Below are 19273 nucleotides of genomic sequence, written 5' to 3'. Positions count from 1 at the left end.
GGCAAGTCGCTTGGCTGGGCAGAGCTTCGTTCACATAAGCGTCCTTGTACCTACTGGTTCATGTCCTCTTCTCTGTGAATGAGTCTTTACACTGCCAACAATGAGGAGAGCAAAGAGCATAACTGGTAGTTTAATTTTTGTGGTTTTTTTTTTTAATGCAGCCAATTAAAATGAAGTTATGACAGCCTGATAATGTGACTCTAAACTAGCTCTGCTGATGTAAGAGATTAGCTGTCATCTGTCCTACCAAATTTTCCTTTCTTAACCCTTACAAAGAATGTTTCTGCACTTCTGAAAGCGGAGTTCTTTCCCAGATACTAACTTCCATCCTATAACATGACCTGAAGCAGGAACAAAGAACCGATGAAACACAGCTGCCCTATAGACCAAAGTGTGATCCCTCTAAATCCTAGTAAAGCTGTAAGAGAGGAGGAAGTAGGCTGGGCAGTGGTGGTGCACGCTTTAATCCCAGCACTCGGAGGCAGAGCAGGCGGATCTCTGTGAGTTTGAGAACAGCCTGGGCTACAGAGCGAGTTCCAGGATTGGCTCCAAAGCTACAGAGAGAAACCCTGTCTCAAAAAAAAAAAAAAAGAAAAAAGAAAAACAAACAAAACAAAAAAGAGGTGGAGGCAGCCATACCAACAACAAAATAAGCATGAGAGATTGGCCTTCCTTTTAGGGGGAAAACAGTTATCAGAAGGAAAGAACTGCTTTAGAGCTTAACGAGAACATGTTAAGGAAAGGCGAGTTAGAAATATATACAAGACACAATGAAAGTACTTATCCTTTGCAATCAAGATCCCAAGGAAGAAGCTGAACATTTCTGGATGAACAAGGGATAAACAGATGTCCCCCAACAGTTTTTTTTTAAAGTAATATTACTGAATTCTCTCTCTTTCTTCCCCCACCCCCACACGTGGCTAAATAATTCCACAACAGGCCAGTACTAATAAACATAACTGACTTGGAAAATCTCTAAGTTGATGACATGATATAATCTGATATAAAAGAAATTATCAACAGGCTCAATATTCATATAATTTATATCAAGAAGCTCACATTCCTGTCAGTCAAATGGAGATAAATTATCAATGTGTATTCTAGTCAGTTTCCCCAACTCAGTATGCTCACACGGTCTTGAAGAACTGAAAACTGCATACCTTTCTAACGATGGGCCCTGAGCATTAATTGTTTTAATTATATAAAGCTAATGCTTGGGAAAGTATACAACTTATTTGGCATTTTATTATGCAATGTGTTGATAGTAATTATTACATTACACAAGTTCCTTAAGGACAAAACTACATCTTACCTGGTTCAGTATATGCTACAGCACACTACTCAGCAAATATAGGCACCAAAAGTAAAACAAAACACATCCTACCGCACATTCCCTGCCCCTTCTCCAATAATGGCTGTTTGGTAGGAAGTTGTTTGCTGGGGTTTATTGTATATTATATTTACCTACCTCTTTGCATTATCTAAAGCATAATTAAGTCAAGCAAGCCATAGGAACTTAAACAGCTGGTCTTGAACATAAGCCCAACTTTTCTATAAAGGCAGAAAGGTGAGTCAAATGCTTCTTCCTATGACTATAATTTTGAGGTAGTCTTTCATTTGAAAATAAAATGTTAAGGGCTAGGAGTGTAGCTCAATGTTAGAGGCTTGCCTAGCAAACCCAAGACTCTAGGCTCAATCTCCAGCACTGAAAAGAAAAATGTCTTTATAAAACAAAGTATTTCTGAAGACATATCAGACAATGTACTAGGTCTTGAGGATAATATTGAGATAAAAAGCTATGGCTGCTACCTAGAATGGCATGTAACTGACTTCTCCATTTGGCCTCTTACCCCAGTCGCATCAACTGTATTTCAAATGCTTGCAAAGTGGTCTGAGCAATAACAAGAAGAATGGAGATACGGGATGTTGGGAGAGCTGTGGGTACCACATGCCTACACTAATTCAAACATGAGAATAGAACTGTATCTGCCTGAACTGTTAAATGGCCCCATAATCTAAGTAACATGAGGGTACCCTCATCAGGAATAGCACATCAAGAACTCATTTTATTGCACTAAATAGTAGATAATGGTCATTTTTGACACTCCAAAAGAGCACAGAAACTCAACATTAGAAAAAAGAAACAAACAGGAACAACTTCACATTAGCCATTAATTTATCTACATCTGCTTTTCTTTGCTTTCCCTCCATTAGCCAGGGGAATAGATCTAAATGGAGGGAGAAACAAGAGGATTTCATAATCTTAAGATGAACAAACTAGATAATCAGCCTATGAGTAACTAGAAATGGGTTACAAAAGTGCTCACCTTCTGAACAGAACAGTCTAAAGTGAACTGCCCCAGGTAAAATTTTGGTTGCATTTACAATGTATCTTAACCAAGCCTAAGCTGTTATTCTTATCTGTTTAAACAAGGATTGAATCCTCAAATGAATGAAATCTGCTGTTAAATCAAGTCCTTAATTTAAGAAAAAAAAAAAAAAAGCTTAGTAGGCTGCAGGGAGAAATTTGTTGGCATGGTGAATTAAACAATATTATAGGAAGGGACATCCTCTATTTGCTATTTTCTATCCTTTAGTCTACAAACGTCAAGGCAGTCAACAGTAGTTACTGCTTATATTTAAGTATAATCAGCACATTCTAAAGACTACTGCTTAAACAGGTTGAAGTGAGCTAAACTGATGAGTGTGGGGGGGTACACACACACATATATGAGGGTGTCCTGGGGTATAGATACCAAAGGAGGATGTCAAGTGTCCTGGTCTATCAATCTCTGCCTAATTTCCCTGAATATTTCAAAGTCTCTCACTAAACCTGGAGCTGGATTTAGTGAGCTAGCAAGGTCCAATGATCCTCCTGCCTCCATCCCCCATAGTGCTGAGGTTATATGCGCTCACTTTTTCTTTATTCAATGTGAATGCTATGAATCCAAACTCGGGTCCTTCTGCTTGAACAACAAGCTCTTACCCTCTGAGCCATCTCTCCAGCCCTATGCTTAATTTTTGACGAGATCAAAATCCAAGAAAAAAAAGAAGAGTGAGGACCTGCTGGAAAGAAGGTAAACCCTTTAAACTGAAGTTTAGGATCTCAAAGGATTGTGTCTAAGAAGTAAAGGTAGACCTGAAGTATTCCAGTTCATAGAAGCAGAAGCCCAATTTAAATCATCTCAGTCCCTGAGCAGATTGAAATGTTAGTTCCTCTAGCATACCCATTTACCAAAGCAAGGGATGACCTTTTTAGAGATGGCAATGCCATTCAGATAATCTCTATTTTTTTGTATACAATACCTGGCATCCAATCACAACAAACATGAAAAGACAAGACAATCTCCAAAAAAAAAAAAAAAAAAAAAAAAAATCACAAAATATAAAAGCACCTGCAGGAACATGTAAGAGAAAGAATTAAAGTAATAAAACTATAAGCAGAAACTTGGAAACTATAAAACATAATGGAATTCTAGAAATGAAAATACAAAAAATGAAATAAAGGACTCACTAAATGGAAGTGCTGCCTCTGATAAGAACGCTGAGTGTCTTAAGCTGTTGCTCTTATTCTAACAACCACGGGAGAGCAAAACTAGAGCTGTTCTAAACCTGTCAAGAGGTGAGGGTGCAAAGAACTTAAATGACCGAATTCCGAAGAGGCAGAGTATTTGAAGAGATCAGCTTCAAAAAACTTTCCAGGTGATAAAAGTGATTATCGTACAGCTACCAGAAGCCCAACAGCACATACATGAAAAAAAACCACAACTGGGAATCTCAGAGTCAAATTTCTGACAGTCACATTAAAGGGCAAATCTTAAGGGAAACTAGTAGAGGGAGTGCAAGCTTATTATCCAAAAGAGAGGAAAAACTAAACATATACCTGACTTCTCAACAGAAAAATAGAGTCCAGCAAACAACAGAATGGCACGCTTTAACGGCTGAAGGAAAAAACAAAACTAAACAAAGCATAACCATCCAACCTCTAAAAACATACAGAATTAAATTACAATACAAATGTTTTGAGACAAACAAAAGCTAAGAGAATACATCTCCAACAGACCTAACTATATACTAAAGGATATTCTCCAGGAAATAATCCCAGGTAGAAGCTCTGACATGCAGGGGAAAAAAAGAAATGAGAAAAGAATATGAGCAAATCTAAATAAATGATGACTTATTTAATAACATTAATTTCTTACAGGACTGAAATATAAAGAAAACTAAAATACACAAAAATCACCAAAACTGAAAAGGAAAGGCAACTGATTATAAAAACTTTTGCACTGTCCAAGAAATTATATAAAGTAAAAGTTAAAGATGTTTTTGGAACCAATAAATAAAGAGTAAAAGAAGTAACAACTGGTTGCTACGAGGGAGAAAAATTGCTAACTGAAAAGAACCACAAGAAAGAAAAAAAAGGAACTGGAGAAATGGCTTAGTTCATAATCTAGAAAAACGACAAACTAACTTAAAAAAATAAAAACATAATCACATACTGTAATACAGTGTATATATATATATATATAAAAAAAATAATATATATATATATATATTCAAGACTGAATAAAGTCTGAAAACAAATATAAATATTTAACACTAAAAAGGAGCTGAGAGGAGCTGGAAAGATGGCTCTGTTAAGCAGTTAAGAGTACTTTTGCAGAGAACAAGGTTCAGTTCCCAGCATCCACACTGTGATGCACAACCACCTGTAATTTCAGTTAGAATCCAGCATCCTCTTCTGACCTCTGTAGGCTCTAGGCACACATGTAGTGCACTTACATACATGCAGACAAAACACTCATACACATAAAATAAAAATAAATCTTGTTTAAAATAACAGCTGAAAAGCAACATTAATAAATTCCTAACAATGCATTTACTCACTAGAAAGACAATTGTAATTGTGTATGCATAGTAATATAGTCTCCAAATATAAGAAACTGACAGAACAAAATGAGAAATAAAGTACCACAGAGAACAGGAAAAAAGAAATAGATTTACCTATGGAATTCCAGAAGGAAATTAAAGTACAACAGATGAAGAAACTTTTTCTACCCTAAATAGGTTCACAAAAAAAAGAAAAATCACTAAATACAGAGAAGCCACATCATATATTTACTTTGATAAAAATAATTTAACCATGAGAGACAAAAATATAAGCCAAGTTACATCAGCATTATCTACCTTTCATGCTGTTTAGGCTCTCCGCTCAATCTAGTATAGAACAACAAACAAGAAAGATAACAGTTTATGTTTAATGGACAATTAAGATAAGCCAGGCTCTGTTCTAAACATGGATATATATCAACTCATTGTTTACCTCAGCACAGCAGGGTGGGTGGTAAGTTATTATAATTGTCATTTACAGTGAAGAATTGCCCAGAATAGTCCTTGTAACCTTCTCTCTCCTTGCCTAGCACTCTAACTGTGGGGCCACAGCTGTGCCTATAGAGTTTGGAAAAGGTAACAAAATTATTTTAGCACTATTCCACTTATTATATGGATGTTTTTCAAAAAGCTATCTGTAGGTGAAATAAAACTTTATGTGTTACACAGTTCTTATTCTACGTACTCACCTAGTTTTGGTACCAGCATCTTCTGCAAACACAGGGCATTTTTCCTTCCTTTGTAAACCCAACTACAGTATGTTTCTAAATCTTTACTGCAGGTTGGGGTTCACCCCCCACTTCTAAGTAGATCTATTCTCATGACATGAACTATGATCATCTCTAATAACTCCCGAACATACATGTCCAGCACATACCTCTCACCAGATCTCCAATTCTGTAATATAGTTATAAACACATTCTGCTGACATTTTAGGCTCAAAGTGTCCTAAATGAAAAACAGTGCCCTGCCCCTCTGTATTAGTCCATTTAATGTCTGGATAACAAAATACCTGAAGCTGGGTGGCTTATAAAGAAAAGTTTATTTAGCTAACAGAGTAATGCTGACTGTAGCACATCATGGGTGACAACACAAAGAACCTAAACTGGAACTCTAATTTCCTCTGTAACAAAGGTACATGCAGCATTACCACTGAACTCAAAAAAGGGGAGAGGAGGAAAATGTGAACAAAAGGCAGACAGTTCTCAGAAACAATATAAACTATCAAGTAAAACCTGAGAAGATGCCAATTTTATTAATAAATGTAAACGTAAGGGCTGGGGAGACAGTATTTTGAGTAAAGCACTTTCTGTGAAAGCACATGGCCCTGAGTTTGAATCCTCAAGACCAACAGAAAGCCAGGAAGAGGTAGCAGTGCACATCTGTAATCCCAGTGCTCCTAAGGCAAGACGGAAAACAAGAAACAGAAGAATCCCAAGTAGCTCACAGGCCCTCCAGCCTGGCACGTACAGCTGCAAACAACAAAGAAATCCTGCACCAGGCAAGCTAGAAGAATAAGACCAATACACAAGGCTGTCCTCTGTCATTCCACATAGTACCAAGCACATGTGTAGCAGCACTCACATACATCATACAAAATAAACAAATACATAGAGACATTTCTGTTTTCATCAGTCAAGGTGGTAAAAACTAGGCAGTCTGGACAAATAATTTATGGGCAAGGGTGTGGAGAAATAGACACTCTCATTTTTTGTTAAGAATCATCTTTTAGGCAAATAATTTGAAAATAACTACCAAAAATTAATACACACTCACATATATTCATATATTTATACTCACAAAATCATTAAAGATCATTTTCAAATTAATATAAATGCCCTATCTTATTTGATGGTACATATGCACATGAACATACATTATTTATAAAAAGTGGATTCATTATATCAATTGTTAGCAATCAAAAATTTAGGGGCATCAGAAAATAACTAATTAAGTAGACTGTGTCAACAAAATATCATATGGTTATCAAAACAATTGTGGCACATTTCTATGCACTCATGTAGAAAGAGGTCCTAAAACAAGTGGATAAGTGGTATGAACAGCATAATCCAACTTGTTATTTTTGTTAGAGATACTGCATAAGTATCTAATTATACATATACAATATAAAATCTATATTATTAAAAGTGGTTACCTCTGAGGACAGGTATGGAGTATGATTTCACACTTTATACATTCATTCAAAATTTTATAACTTAAAAAAATTAGGGTCAAATCAACACTTAACTTTACACAAAAATTAAAATTCCAATTAGCAATCAGGTTTAGCAATGCTGTTCATAAAGATAAATGCCATGGCCAGAGTAATAAGGACTACTAGGGCCTCACCACCTCTCCTATGCATTTTCAAGTTATCCAACCTCAGATGTCACACTGGAGATTTCTGAGCGAAGATGTGTCTCCCAAGCAGTCAACGTATATATAATCTATATAATCTGAAAAGGTAAGGTGGGGGCAAGGGACAAGTGGTACCCGGTAGTAGTAATGCACAGAAAAGGAATTTTCTTCACTTCTGTTGAGACAATTATTTCTGTTTATGGGAAGAGTTTGTGTTCGTGTGCTTGTCTAAAATCTCCTTCACTGCAACTCTCACAACCTCCTGTGGTCAAGAGCACCCAAGACAATCCTTCTACCCACTTCTGATTAGCTATGGACTCAGAAACTAGATTATCCTGCTTGTTAAAGTGCTTATAATAAAAGTGTTCTCAGAAGGGAACCCTCCAAGACTGGGAAACTTGTTTATGCATGGACTTCAAAAGTTCCCTTATTCCTCTTCTTCAATTACATTAAGGTGCATAAAGGTTGAGTTCAATATAATTCTGGTGCTATTAGTAAAGGAGGTCATCATCAAAACATTTCTGTATACAATCCATTGAACAAAATATACAAATTTAAAACTAATAGTTCCCACTCAAACTTCAAAAGCTTTCAAGAATTAATCAATAAGAAGTTCAAATTTTAGTTACTATATTTATATTAATTAAAAATTATATATGACGCTTACAATTTATTATTCTATTCCTGAATTGTTAACGATAATACTTTCTCAACTATACCTTATATATGAAAACATACACTGATTTTTTTTAATTCATTCATTCTGCAACAGAAAAACTTTCTCTATTCAATTTCTATGTAGCATCATTTTTAAAATGTGCTCTGCTCAGGAATCCTGAGTAAGTTTTACCAACTACTGCCAACTAATAATCAGTCCTAAAAACAAAACAAACAAAAAAGAACAATTTGTCTCCAGATTTACAGAAAAAAGGCTCAGGCTGTAGCTCAGTGGTAAGAATACTTGCCTAGCATCTAATCTGCAAGACTACAAGTTTAATTCACAGTACAAGCAGCGCGCGCGCACGCACACACACACACACACACACACACACACACACACACACACACACACAAATGCAGGCACAGAATCTTTCTATACAAAATTACATAATCCAGAAGACACTGTAGTATCTGAACTCCAGATGACTTTATTATGGCATCCTCACATATGCAAACCTTCCAGGAATCACTCTGAGGAAATGAAAAATAACTCATTCTAGAGAGCTCCTGCCTACTGGCTTCATAAACTAAGTAGAACTACTCTAAAAATCCAGATCCAGAATTACCAGGGAAAGTTGCACTATTACTTGATCAGCACTGACACAATGATTTCAGAATGCTTTCCACCTATAGAAAGTTTGCTTCAAATCAAGTTACATATTACCTATCTTTGTTTGTCTGTTTGTTTGTTTTTCAAAACAGAGTTTCTCTGTATAGACAAGGCTGGCTTCGAACTCAAAAAGATTGGCCTGCCTCTGCCTCCCAAGTGCTGGGATTAAAGGTGTGTGCCACCACTGCCCAACAGATTATTATCTATTTTATCTCAGCTATTATACCCAAGGTATCCTGAGAACAGAAAACACATCCATTTTACCTTAATATCTATCTCCAAAGTGGGGGGCTTTATAATTAGCCCTCAAAGATGTGTTTGCAATGAGCCAAAATTATTTAAACCTTTAGATCTAGCATTAACTGTTTGAATGAAAAATTAAATTAAAAATCCTTGCTATAAAACTATTTCAAAGGATATATCTAATCCTATTTTAAAGAAAAGTAAAGCCATACAATCATATTTGCAGACTATCGTTTGCAAATTATTCAAGTACTGATTTCACTACAACAAAACCTATAAACTAGACATGATGGTACATGCCTGTCTATAATCCCAGTACTCAGAAGCCTAGGGCAGGAGATCACAAGCCTGAAGCCAGTTGAAGCTACATAAAAAGACCCTGACTCAAAAACTAAATTAATATAAAACAACCACATCTTTAGAAAAAGAAGCAAAACCTGCTCATTCCAGCCAGCTCTGTAAATTCAACTTATTTTACACTCCATGCATGCCTGTTCCAAGCCTGAGAGTAAGCAGCTATTATTTCTGGTAATACTATAACTTAAAATGTTTCACAATTACTTAAAACTGAACTTGTTTCATGAACTCAGCACTGAAACTATTTTTACACAAATAATATCATAAACAATCATTTATAAGCAATGAACAGACTTTCCCAATCATACCTTACTTTATACCTGGAAAAGATATATAATTAAAGTAAGTCTTACAGAATGACAAAAGGTTAATTCTCACATCCAAACCAGAAACCTCTAGTTTTCAAATATAAGAACAACATAGAGGTCATTCAACTGAGATGAGACCACTGCTCAATTTTACACTGCTGACTAAGTGTAGAAGTACACAGGAGGAGGACTCCTGATTACCCATTAACTAGTCCCACCCTTCAGCTAACAAACAAAAGACTATGATATCTGCAATTAAAATAAAAACATATAGTATGAAATATTCACAATTAAAGGTAAAAACAACTTGGGAAAGCTGTAAATGTTTTAGTCAAGGGTTTTTATTGTTTTGTGTTACTGTGGTACTTAGAGGTTAACTCAGAGCCTTTGGCTATATCCCTGCGGTTTAAGAGGTAGTATTCTTAATGTTACCAGTACTGTTCTAGAGTGACTGGAACCCTGACTTAGTTTCTTTTCCTGATGCCTGTGATAACATAGCATGACAAAGCAACTTACTGGAGAAAGGATTTATTCTGGCTCACAGTTCAAAGGTACAGTTCATCATGGCAGAGAATTCAAGTGATAGGATTTTGATGCAGCTGATCACATAACATCCACAATCAGGAAGAAAAGAATGCATAGTGCTGCTCAGTTCCTTTTATCACTCAGACAGACCAGGGTCCCAGCCAAGGAATGGCACCATCCACAATTAACACTAACTATAATAAACCATGACCCTACACAGACACAAAAACTATCTGTTTATCAGTAATCCTGTGTGTGGGAATCCAAAGTTACAGAAGGGAAAGACCACACGGAAAAAAAAAAAAAAAAATGTTTAACACACAACTCTATCACAGCAAATCAGCGAAAGTATCTTCAATTTCCATAGTGGAAGAATACACAGGTGGCAGAATACACAGGGCAGTAAAGGCAGGCAAACACATGCATTTGGATGCCAACTTTTCCAGATGGTAGCTCTGTAATCCTTCACAATGTACTTAAAATTTAAGACTCAGTTTTCTTATCTGTAAAATGGAGAGATACTGAATATAAAAACACAAATAAAATAGATGGTACACTGCTTCAAACACTGTGACTGTTCTATAAATACCACTTTTACTGGCCACTGTTAATACTTTGTTCATTCTCCAAAGTCACAGACATTTCAAAAAAACAGTTACGAGAAAATTTGTGTGTACTAATAGGAAAGATCTCCAACGATGAGATAAAGAATACATACTGAGAGCTGGAGAAATGGCTCCTTTAGAGGACCCAGGTTCAATTCCCAGCACCCACATGGCAGTTCACAACTGTCTGTAACTCCAGTTCCAGGGGGTCCACAGCACCAGGCATTCATGTGATGTACATACATATGCATACAGGCAAAAAAACTCATGCACATTAAATAATAAATCTTTTCAAAAATATATATTGAAAAACAGTAAGTTGTATAATTCTGCTTATGTGTAAAAAAGAAAACTATATAAACATATGCAAATTAGGAAAAAAAATTTAAAATTGTTACTCATGGGTTAAAAATGAGATCTGCCCATGTAAGTAATAAAACATGCATTTTTAAAATAAGTTTTAAAAATAAAATAATTTAAAGATAATATAGCATTAAAAAAAGAAACACGCCAGGTGGTGGTGGTGGTGGTGGTGGTGGTGGTGGTGGTGGTGGTGCACGACTTTAATCCCAGCACTCGGGTGGCAGAGCCAGGCAGATCTCTGTGAGTTCGAGTCACAGAGTCACTGGTCTACAGAGCAAGATCCAGGACAGACACCAAAACTACACAGAGAAACCCTGTCTTGAAAAACCAAAATAAATAATTGTAAATAATTGTGTATACACACACACACACACACACACACACACACACACACACGTTTAAGGAAAACATCTAAAGATATACATAGCTTACAGTTATGAAGTAAAAGAATGAGCCATATAATAGAAACCAACTACAAAGAAATGTAACAGTATTTTACTAGTGAGTCTGAATGAGTTTTCTTGGTCTCATATACAATGTTTTTAATGCAAATACTCTTTATTATAAATTAATTCAAATTGTGGCCTCTATTTTAAAATCATATTTCACTTGATGGTGTAACCAAGTTCAAATCAAACTCACCTCACTAGCTCTCTGACAGGTCAACCTTACTTCTAGCCATTGCCCCTACTGTTCTCCTGTTGAGTGCAATGTAGCAAACATGGTACCCACACTTACTAAGGGCATGGAAATCACTTAGCAAAATATTTGGGAGGAAAGACATAGAAGAAATGTATTGACATTCTATTTTTTCTACATCAAAAAAAAATATCTTTGTCTACATAGAGAAGATACAGAAGGCAACACTAACAATAATCAATTGGGACAAATGAAAAACTATACTTTCAGTATCAGACTGGGTGGGAAGGGGGGATTAGAAAGATGGTTCAACAATTAAGAGCATGCATTGCTCTTCTGTAGAACCCAAATTTGATTTCCAACACCCACAATGAGCAGCTCACAACTGCCTGTAAGTCTAGTTCCAGGAGATCCAATACATTCTTCTGGCCTCTACTGACAACCACACATAAACTAACTAACTATCTATCTCTCTCTCTCTCTCTCTCTCTCTCTCTCTCTCTCTCTCTCTCTCTCACACACACACACACACACACACACACACACACACAGAGAGAGAGAGAGAGAGAGAGAGAGAGAGAATAAATCTTAAAAAGTTAACAACTGAATCACACTTTATTTCTAAAGCTGAAAAAGAAATATTAAAACTATTCTACATGGGCCACACTACAGCTTCCATGACAATATTCTTCTTTCTTTTTTCCCCCTTTTGTTTCTTTGTTTTGTTTGGGTTTTTGGTTTTTCTTTTAAATTTGGTCTTGTTTTGCCGGGAGGTTGCAAGGGCAGAGGGCAGATGAGAGACCAGAAGATAAGTGGGATTGGAATGAATGATATGAAATCCATAAAGAATCAATAAAAGTTTTAAAAAACTATTCGACTCAAATATAATAGTTTATAAGCAACTTTACATCTCATTTTGCTGGCAATTCAGTTAGGTATGAAAGGTATTGTTCTTGCTTGCCTGTAGCCCCCAATTTACAGATACATGTGTAGTTGTAGAATCATGAGTCATACCCCTAAATCCTGCCTCCACATGAAAGTCCTTTCTTCATCCCACATAATGTATTAATTTTCAGACAATGTGCTAAGGAGCACACCTCTTATCATCTGCACATTCACCCTAGAAATATATAACCTCTTTTGTATTTCATCCCAACAGACAGGCAGAGCAGAACATCAAGTCTTTTTTATAACAACCACGGAAAAGTCAATTATCTTTCCCAAAAATGACAAAACTGATAAATACTAAAATGGTAGCATATCTAAGAGGATGATCAAGGTCATTAAAGTGTTAGAAAATCCACGAAGAGTGGCTGAAGAGGGGTGGGGAGGGAACGGAACAACTGTCACACATGCATACTCTCCACAAGAATCTGTCATCAAACACATAAAGGAATCCTATTTATGCTCTATGGTCCACGAGTTCAAAACCTGCTGGACACAATTCAACAAACACTCACTGTTTTCTCATTTCCTAGTTTCTTTTCCAAATATGATAAACACCGTGACTAAAAGCAACTTGGGGAAGAAAGGATTAATTTCATCTTACAACCTCCAGGTCACAATCTATCACCTACAGAAACCAGGACATGAACTCAAAGCAGGAACCTGGAGTCAGGAACTGAAGCAGAGGCCATGGAGGAGTGCTGCTGTGGCTTGCTCAGCCTTTCTTATACAAGAAAATGCCCCACCGGCTTGCCTCCAGGCCAATTTGATGGCAGCATCTTTCTCAACTGAGGTTCCTTCTTCCCAAATGACTCTAGCTTGTGTCAAGTTAACAGTTAACTAATGAACAACTGATGCTTCAGGTATACCAAGGACAAAAAAAGGTGACTAAGACATGTACCAATCCTCAAGAGGTTAAGACTAGCAAAAGTAACAAGAAAATAAATAATACAAGACAGAGAAAAGTATTTTAAGAGCTACAGGAACACAGAGAATGGTGACCATTAACTCTCTGGGGGAGAAGCCAATAGAAAAAAGAAAAAGAAAAAAAGGTTTCTGATAAGATAAGAGTTAAAGAAGTGGGATGTGGCTTTAACAGAAGAAAAAAAAAAAAAGAACAGCATGTGCAAAGGCCTGAAGGCACAAAGCTCTGCAATTAATCTGGAGTGGGAGAACAAAAGGTACTTAGAAGAGTGAGGAGAGGAGACTAATTTAAATTGGGATTGTTGGGGATTGTTAAAGAACACATGGGATCTCACAATCTCTATCCCAAGGTGTTTAGACTATGAAACTATGGGGCACACATTTTAACTGGGAGCTCTACACTTAGAAATATATTTCAGAAAAACTATTCCAATAGGAAGACACACATCTAGAAGGTAACAGTTAAGACAGATTCCTTACAGTGCCACTGTTGCTAGTTTCTGGTATGGATACAGATGAAAAGGTACAGACAGAAGAAATCTCCAGGAGGTAAAGATCAAGCAGAGTAAGGTTTTCTAGATCTTAACTCGGAAGAGGGCATGGACAGTGACAGCTAAGACAGGTGATACAAGACAAATCCACGTGATTATCCTAAAAGTATCAGGGCCCTGGCCAGGGACTAGTTCATTACCACGGAGAAAAGGGATGGGGGAAGAGGTGCAAAAGTGAGCCTACCTTTGGACCCACATCAATGAAGCTACCAAGCGGGGAGTGAGGGAAGGACTAAGAGAGTCATTAGCTTACTGGCAAAAATTAAAGACAGGAGAGAATGAGACAAGCATTAAAAATCAGTATTTGAGTAAAAGAAAAATGTGAAAAAGAAAGGAAGAAACCAAGAGAAAAGCAAATGCTAAGTCAAGTGACACAGGTTGGTGCTGATAAAGGCAAGGGAGAGCTAAAATTAAAGAGCAGGAGTGAACATTACTCTAAATGTGAAGCCATGTTTTCTAAGAGACATTATTAAAAACAGAAACAGACCACCTTATGAGGTAATGCGTCACATCAAGTAAATGCCTGCCAGAATCTGTGGGGTCCTCTATGAAGACTGTCTACTCTCAACTCAGAACATTTGCAATTCACAGGGTGCTCAGTCAATCCATCTTCCCCAAGGATCACTACAAATCTTTTCAGTAACCAGCCCTCCCTGCCCAAAACCTGACTGTGAGCATTCATTTCTTCACCACTGCTAACCATTTTCTATCATGATCACTTCATTTGTTTTTTTTCTCTTCTACTGTGTGTTCAAATGTCTACCCTAAAATGTTAAAACACTCACTTATCTTATTTTTCTCTATTTATTACTGAACATCCTCGATCCCCTACCAAAAGTCAAGTCTACCATTCTTCAAAAATAAGTAAATAAATACAATCCTGACTAATGATACCTGATTGATAGACCGTTTGATCCAGCAACTGCTTACTCAGCTCTCCATCCCCTAGATCTCTTCCACAACTCATGACACAACAGACCAGCCCCTGCTCGTTGTGATTTTTTTTTTTTCATTTTTGTAATGAGACAGAGGGGTTAACAGAAAGTGTTTTGGAAGAAGAATAAGAAGGTCTATGAAGGAGAACCAGATCTGTGCTCTATACTCTATGGCACTACTAATTAGCTGTGAGCCTTCTAACCTCCACCCCATCACCACCTCAAATCTTCTGAGAAACCCTGACAGTAGTTAGATAAATCACTCCAACACACATTCTCAAAACCTATTCTCCTTTGCAGTACTTATCACAATCACTTGACTAATTAGTAGCTGAGTAGCTATCTTCCCTTATACACTGGACTGAAAACTCATAACGGCAAATGTCTTGCACCTCATCATTGCAAAAACTTTAAACATAAACTCCAGCTACAACCTCAAATGCACACATGATGAGCTATATATACATTTACATATGAAATTAAGAGAGGAAAAGGAGTTTGTTTTCCAAAACCGTCACGTTTCTCTTGCCCATTCCTATTCAGTTACTTACACTTCAGGTCTGAAAACTGTGCCCAAAACGCTGTACAAGTGCGTATCACAACACCGATGATCCTAATTTAATAATGGAGGAGGTTTAAAACTGTTCTTTTAACATCGGCAAGTCCTAAGCTATATACACATACACACGATGCAAAATTCCAAAGTTTATCAGCCAAATCACACTGCGACGTGATTTTTTAATGATTTCATAATAATAAAAGGAAAACAAGTTCTGGTTTAGGAATTACAAATCGCCATTGCGTCCGATCAGGTAACCTTCAGTTGTAAAAATTTAAATCTCATAGAAGTTTTGTCAAGTTGTATGGCACACCAAATAGGCAAACAAGGTTAGCAAAGCACACGTCAATTTGCCCTTCAAGTGTTGAGTCCTACTCCTCAACTATCAGAGGCTTGGCTATTTGTTAATTTGTCCCCCTTAAATAAGTAAGAATGCAGGTGATTCCAGCAATTCACGACACACAAAAAAGAGGCTGAAAATATGTGTGTATATATTGCCATTTAAAGACAATAGACAAGTATTTAAAAATCCGATGCCAGAAATCTTTCATAGGTTAAGAGTGGGCAACATTGAAACAGAGTTGAAATCCCCAGTAAAGAGGAGGCGTTTCATAACGGAAGCACTACTCGACAGAATCACTTGGAGCCGCTCTCCAAGGCGTTCGCATGGCTAAGTCAACACCACTGATCATGAAGGGGCAACTATGCCCCTTGGCACCCCCTCTCCGGAAGACTCAAGGCTCCAATCACTGAGCGAAGAGTCCCTCGAGATCCGACAGTGCTTCCCTGGACTTCAGAAGCTGGGCAACCCGTGACCAGGCCAGGAAAAAAAAAAAAATAGTTTCAAGCCCCCTCCTCCATCCTTTCCTGAAAATTAATGAATTGGCTGTACGATTGTTTATTTAATGAGGTGTGTAGTGGCCTCTACTGGTGCTTGTGTGAGCACAAGAATGTCCCACTCTTACAAGTGGGATGAGCCTGGGGGAGGGGAAAGAGGCGAGGGGTGAACCTGCCTCCCGGTACAAAGCGCAGAACTGGACCCCAGAGCTCCCGGCCCGGCCCCGGAGGCGCCCCTCCCCCGGCCGGGGCCCCTCCTGCCCGCTCCGCTTTCAGCCACGCGAGACCCTTTTCTCTCCAGCCACGGGAGCCGAGGCGGAGAAGTTCCCGCATGTTCCCCTCCGGATCCTAAACAACAACAACAAAAAACCCACCGCAGCGGCCGCGGGAGCCGGTGCCGCGCCCCAGCCCCCACGGCGTCCCGGGCCCGGCCCCGCTTACCTGCGGACTGCGGCGGGGAACCGCTCCTCACGGCCGCGGCGCCGGACGCCGGGCGCCCGAGCAACAGCAGCAGCAGCAGCGGCGGCGGCAGCCACAGCAGCGGTGTGGGGCAGCAGCGCCGGGAGGAGGAGGTGCTGAGGAGTCGCCGGGCTTCGCGCTCCGCCGCCATCTCTGCCCCGCGAGCGGCGGCGGCGGCGGCGACAGCGCCGCGGAGCGCTCGCTCCCTTCCCTCAGCGCGCCTCAAGCCGGTCCCTGCGCCGCAGGCTCGGCTCCAGCCCGGCCCGACCCGGCCCGCGCAGCCCCCTCGCGCGCCCAGGGGGAAAGACTCCGGGCGCCTCCCTCCTGCAGCGGGGTGGGGAGGAGAGCAGAGAAGGGGAGTCAGTACATTCCGGGCGAGAGCTGGGGGGGGGTGGCTCGGTCTCCCCAGGTTCCAGGCGCCGCCACCCGCCGCCGACTCCGGCTCCTTACGGTAGAGCGAGGGGGGCGGAGACCGCAGGGTAGGGGGCGGGCGCCGGAGCGCGCCGTGCCGCGCACGCGCACAGCCGCGCACGCGCGCCTCCCCCGTCCCCCTCCCCGCCAGCTCCCTCTTCGCGCCCCGCGGCCTGCCCGGGCTCCAATCCCGGCGGTCGCTTCGCGGGCAGCCGCGGCGGTGGAGCCGAGCTGGCGCAGGGGGCAGGCGGCGGGCCCGTTCCCCTCCCCCTGCTCTCCGGAGCCGGGCGCGGAGCGCGCGCGCCGGGCGCTGCTGCTGGCGTCAGGGAAACCCCGGAGAAGCGATCCGCCTCCTCTCCTCCCGCCTCCCGCTCCTAATCCGAGGGAGAGATTTCCCCTCACCTCCGCGGGCGGCTTCAAAGGGTGCTGAGAGCGGAGGCAGAGCCGCTCGGACGCCCTGGCCGCAAGCCTGCGCGCACCTCTCGGCCCCGGGCCTCTCTATATAGGGCCGCAGAGGAAACCGAATGGCCTCCGGGAGGAAACCTGGGTGCGCAGAGGGTCGGCGCACGGATTTCTGTGCTCGCCAAAAACAATAGCGAGCCGCCCGGCTCCTGCTGGGGACCTGGCGCGGTTCCCGTGGGAGGGGGCCTGGCGGCACTGCGCCGACCTCCGGCTTCCTCTCGGGTGGTACCCGGCCCGCCTGGACCACGGAACCCCGCGCCCCCACCGTGACACTCGGCGCTAGCTCAGACAAAGGTGCAGGGAGCCCAATCCTCCATCGGGTGCCCAGGCCGGGACCCAACCCCGTGACTCTCCCCCGGGCTAATTCTCTGCAGTCACTGCAGCCTTTTACCTAGGCCCTGGACGGTCACTTCTGCATTTTTTTTTAATGTACCTGGGAATCAAAGTGTCTCTCTGGACAGTAAACCCGGAGCATTCGGGTATTGGCTTTTCAACCACCTGGTACTACTGAGGATCGAGATACCCGAAGTTAGGAGAAAACAGTCTGTAGTCCACTGCAGACGAGAGTGCCCATACTCTTCTGTGCTAGCTATCTTGTGGATTTGTATTTGTATTCGCCCTTCTGTGTATAGTCAATATCCAAGATGTGTTGTATCCTGCAAAAAAGACTATTTTTTTCTAACACCCCCACACACACACACCATGCCTTCTCACTCTATCACTTCATATTTTATTCCAAAGTTCCAAAATAAACACTTTAAAGCGTGGATTGACGTGGGAAATGAAGAGCTCAGAAACCTCATTAGAAGAGTGAAATTAGGAGCCTTCCTTCTCCCAGTTCTTTGAAACAATTGGCTTAAAAGAGCAAACACACGCTTATTGTTTTCCACTAGGGAAACCATTTAAATATCTTGTTTTGGTTAGAGTTATTAACCAGAAAAAAATATTTCCTAAATACCCCTGATTGACCTGTTAAATTAGAAATAGATTACCTCCCAATTACTTCACAAGTATTTGCTTAATTAACCTTTAATAATCACATCGTTATTCAGTTTTCTGAGATAATTGATGAGAAAAGCTCTTTGGAAACTATAAATTGCCTTGCAAATGTTAATTTTTGGCTATCTAAGATGGAGAGGTTTTTTTTTCATTATATTAAAATTATGTATAATGTATGTGACTTTAAAATGAAGCTTACATTTATCGCCCATCTTGAAAAAAGGGGAGTTATAGCTAATAAAATAACACACTGATTTTCATGTCTGACTTCTGTGAGCCGTCTCATTAATTTATCAGCCTACTGTGTATATTGAGTTTATATTAAAAAGTTTAAAGCACTTTCTGTAAAATAGAGTGACTAAATCATATATTTCTGACTTGCGATTAGATCGAAATTTTCATAAAAGCCACTCTATAATAAACCACTAATAGATGAGCTGCAGATTTTAAAAAAAGGTACTGATTCTAAATCAATTTGAGAGTAAGACTGTAAAGTAACCCTGGCTCATACTGCAATTCATATCCTTGACTTCATTTCAGCCTTGCCGTCACCGTTGACAGTGCTTTCCACGA

General features: G+C 40.0%; 1 protein-coding gene across 8 annotated transcripts in view; it reads right to left on the bottom strand.

Moving 5' to 3' along the window:
* The window catches only part of Neo1 (neogenin 1), a 178869-nt gene extending 161579 nt beyond the window's left edge, over positions 1-17290 (bottom strand). For 3 of the 8 annotated variants that reach the window (XM_028892478.2, XM_028892480.2, XM_028892481.2), the window contains exon 1: positions 16811-17126. In XM_028892478.2, coding sequence (XP_028748311.1) covers positions 16811-16979 — 169 coding nt within the window. In that variant the 5' untranslated portion in view covers positions 16980-17126. Of the gene's footprint in view, positions 1-16810 lie in introns of all 8 variants that reach the window. The other 5 variants (XM_028892483.2, XM_028892484.2, XM_028892477.2 and 2 more) reach the window with 4 other exon arrangements.
* Between the last annotated feature and the right edge of the window lie 1983 nt (positions 17291-19273).

The sequence above is a fragment of the Peromyscus leucopus genome, chromosome 7 (assembly GCF_004664715.2).
Source record: "Peromyscus leucopus breed LL Stock chromosome 7, UCI_PerLeu_2.1, whole genome shotgun sequence".
Taxonomy (NCBI): Eukaryota; Metazoa; Chordata; class Mammalia; order Rodentia; family Cricetidae; genus Peromyscus; species Peromyscus leucopus.
The sequence above is the reverse complement of the archived record's forward strand: the minus strand, read 5'-3'. Positions and strand labels throughout refer to the sequence as shown.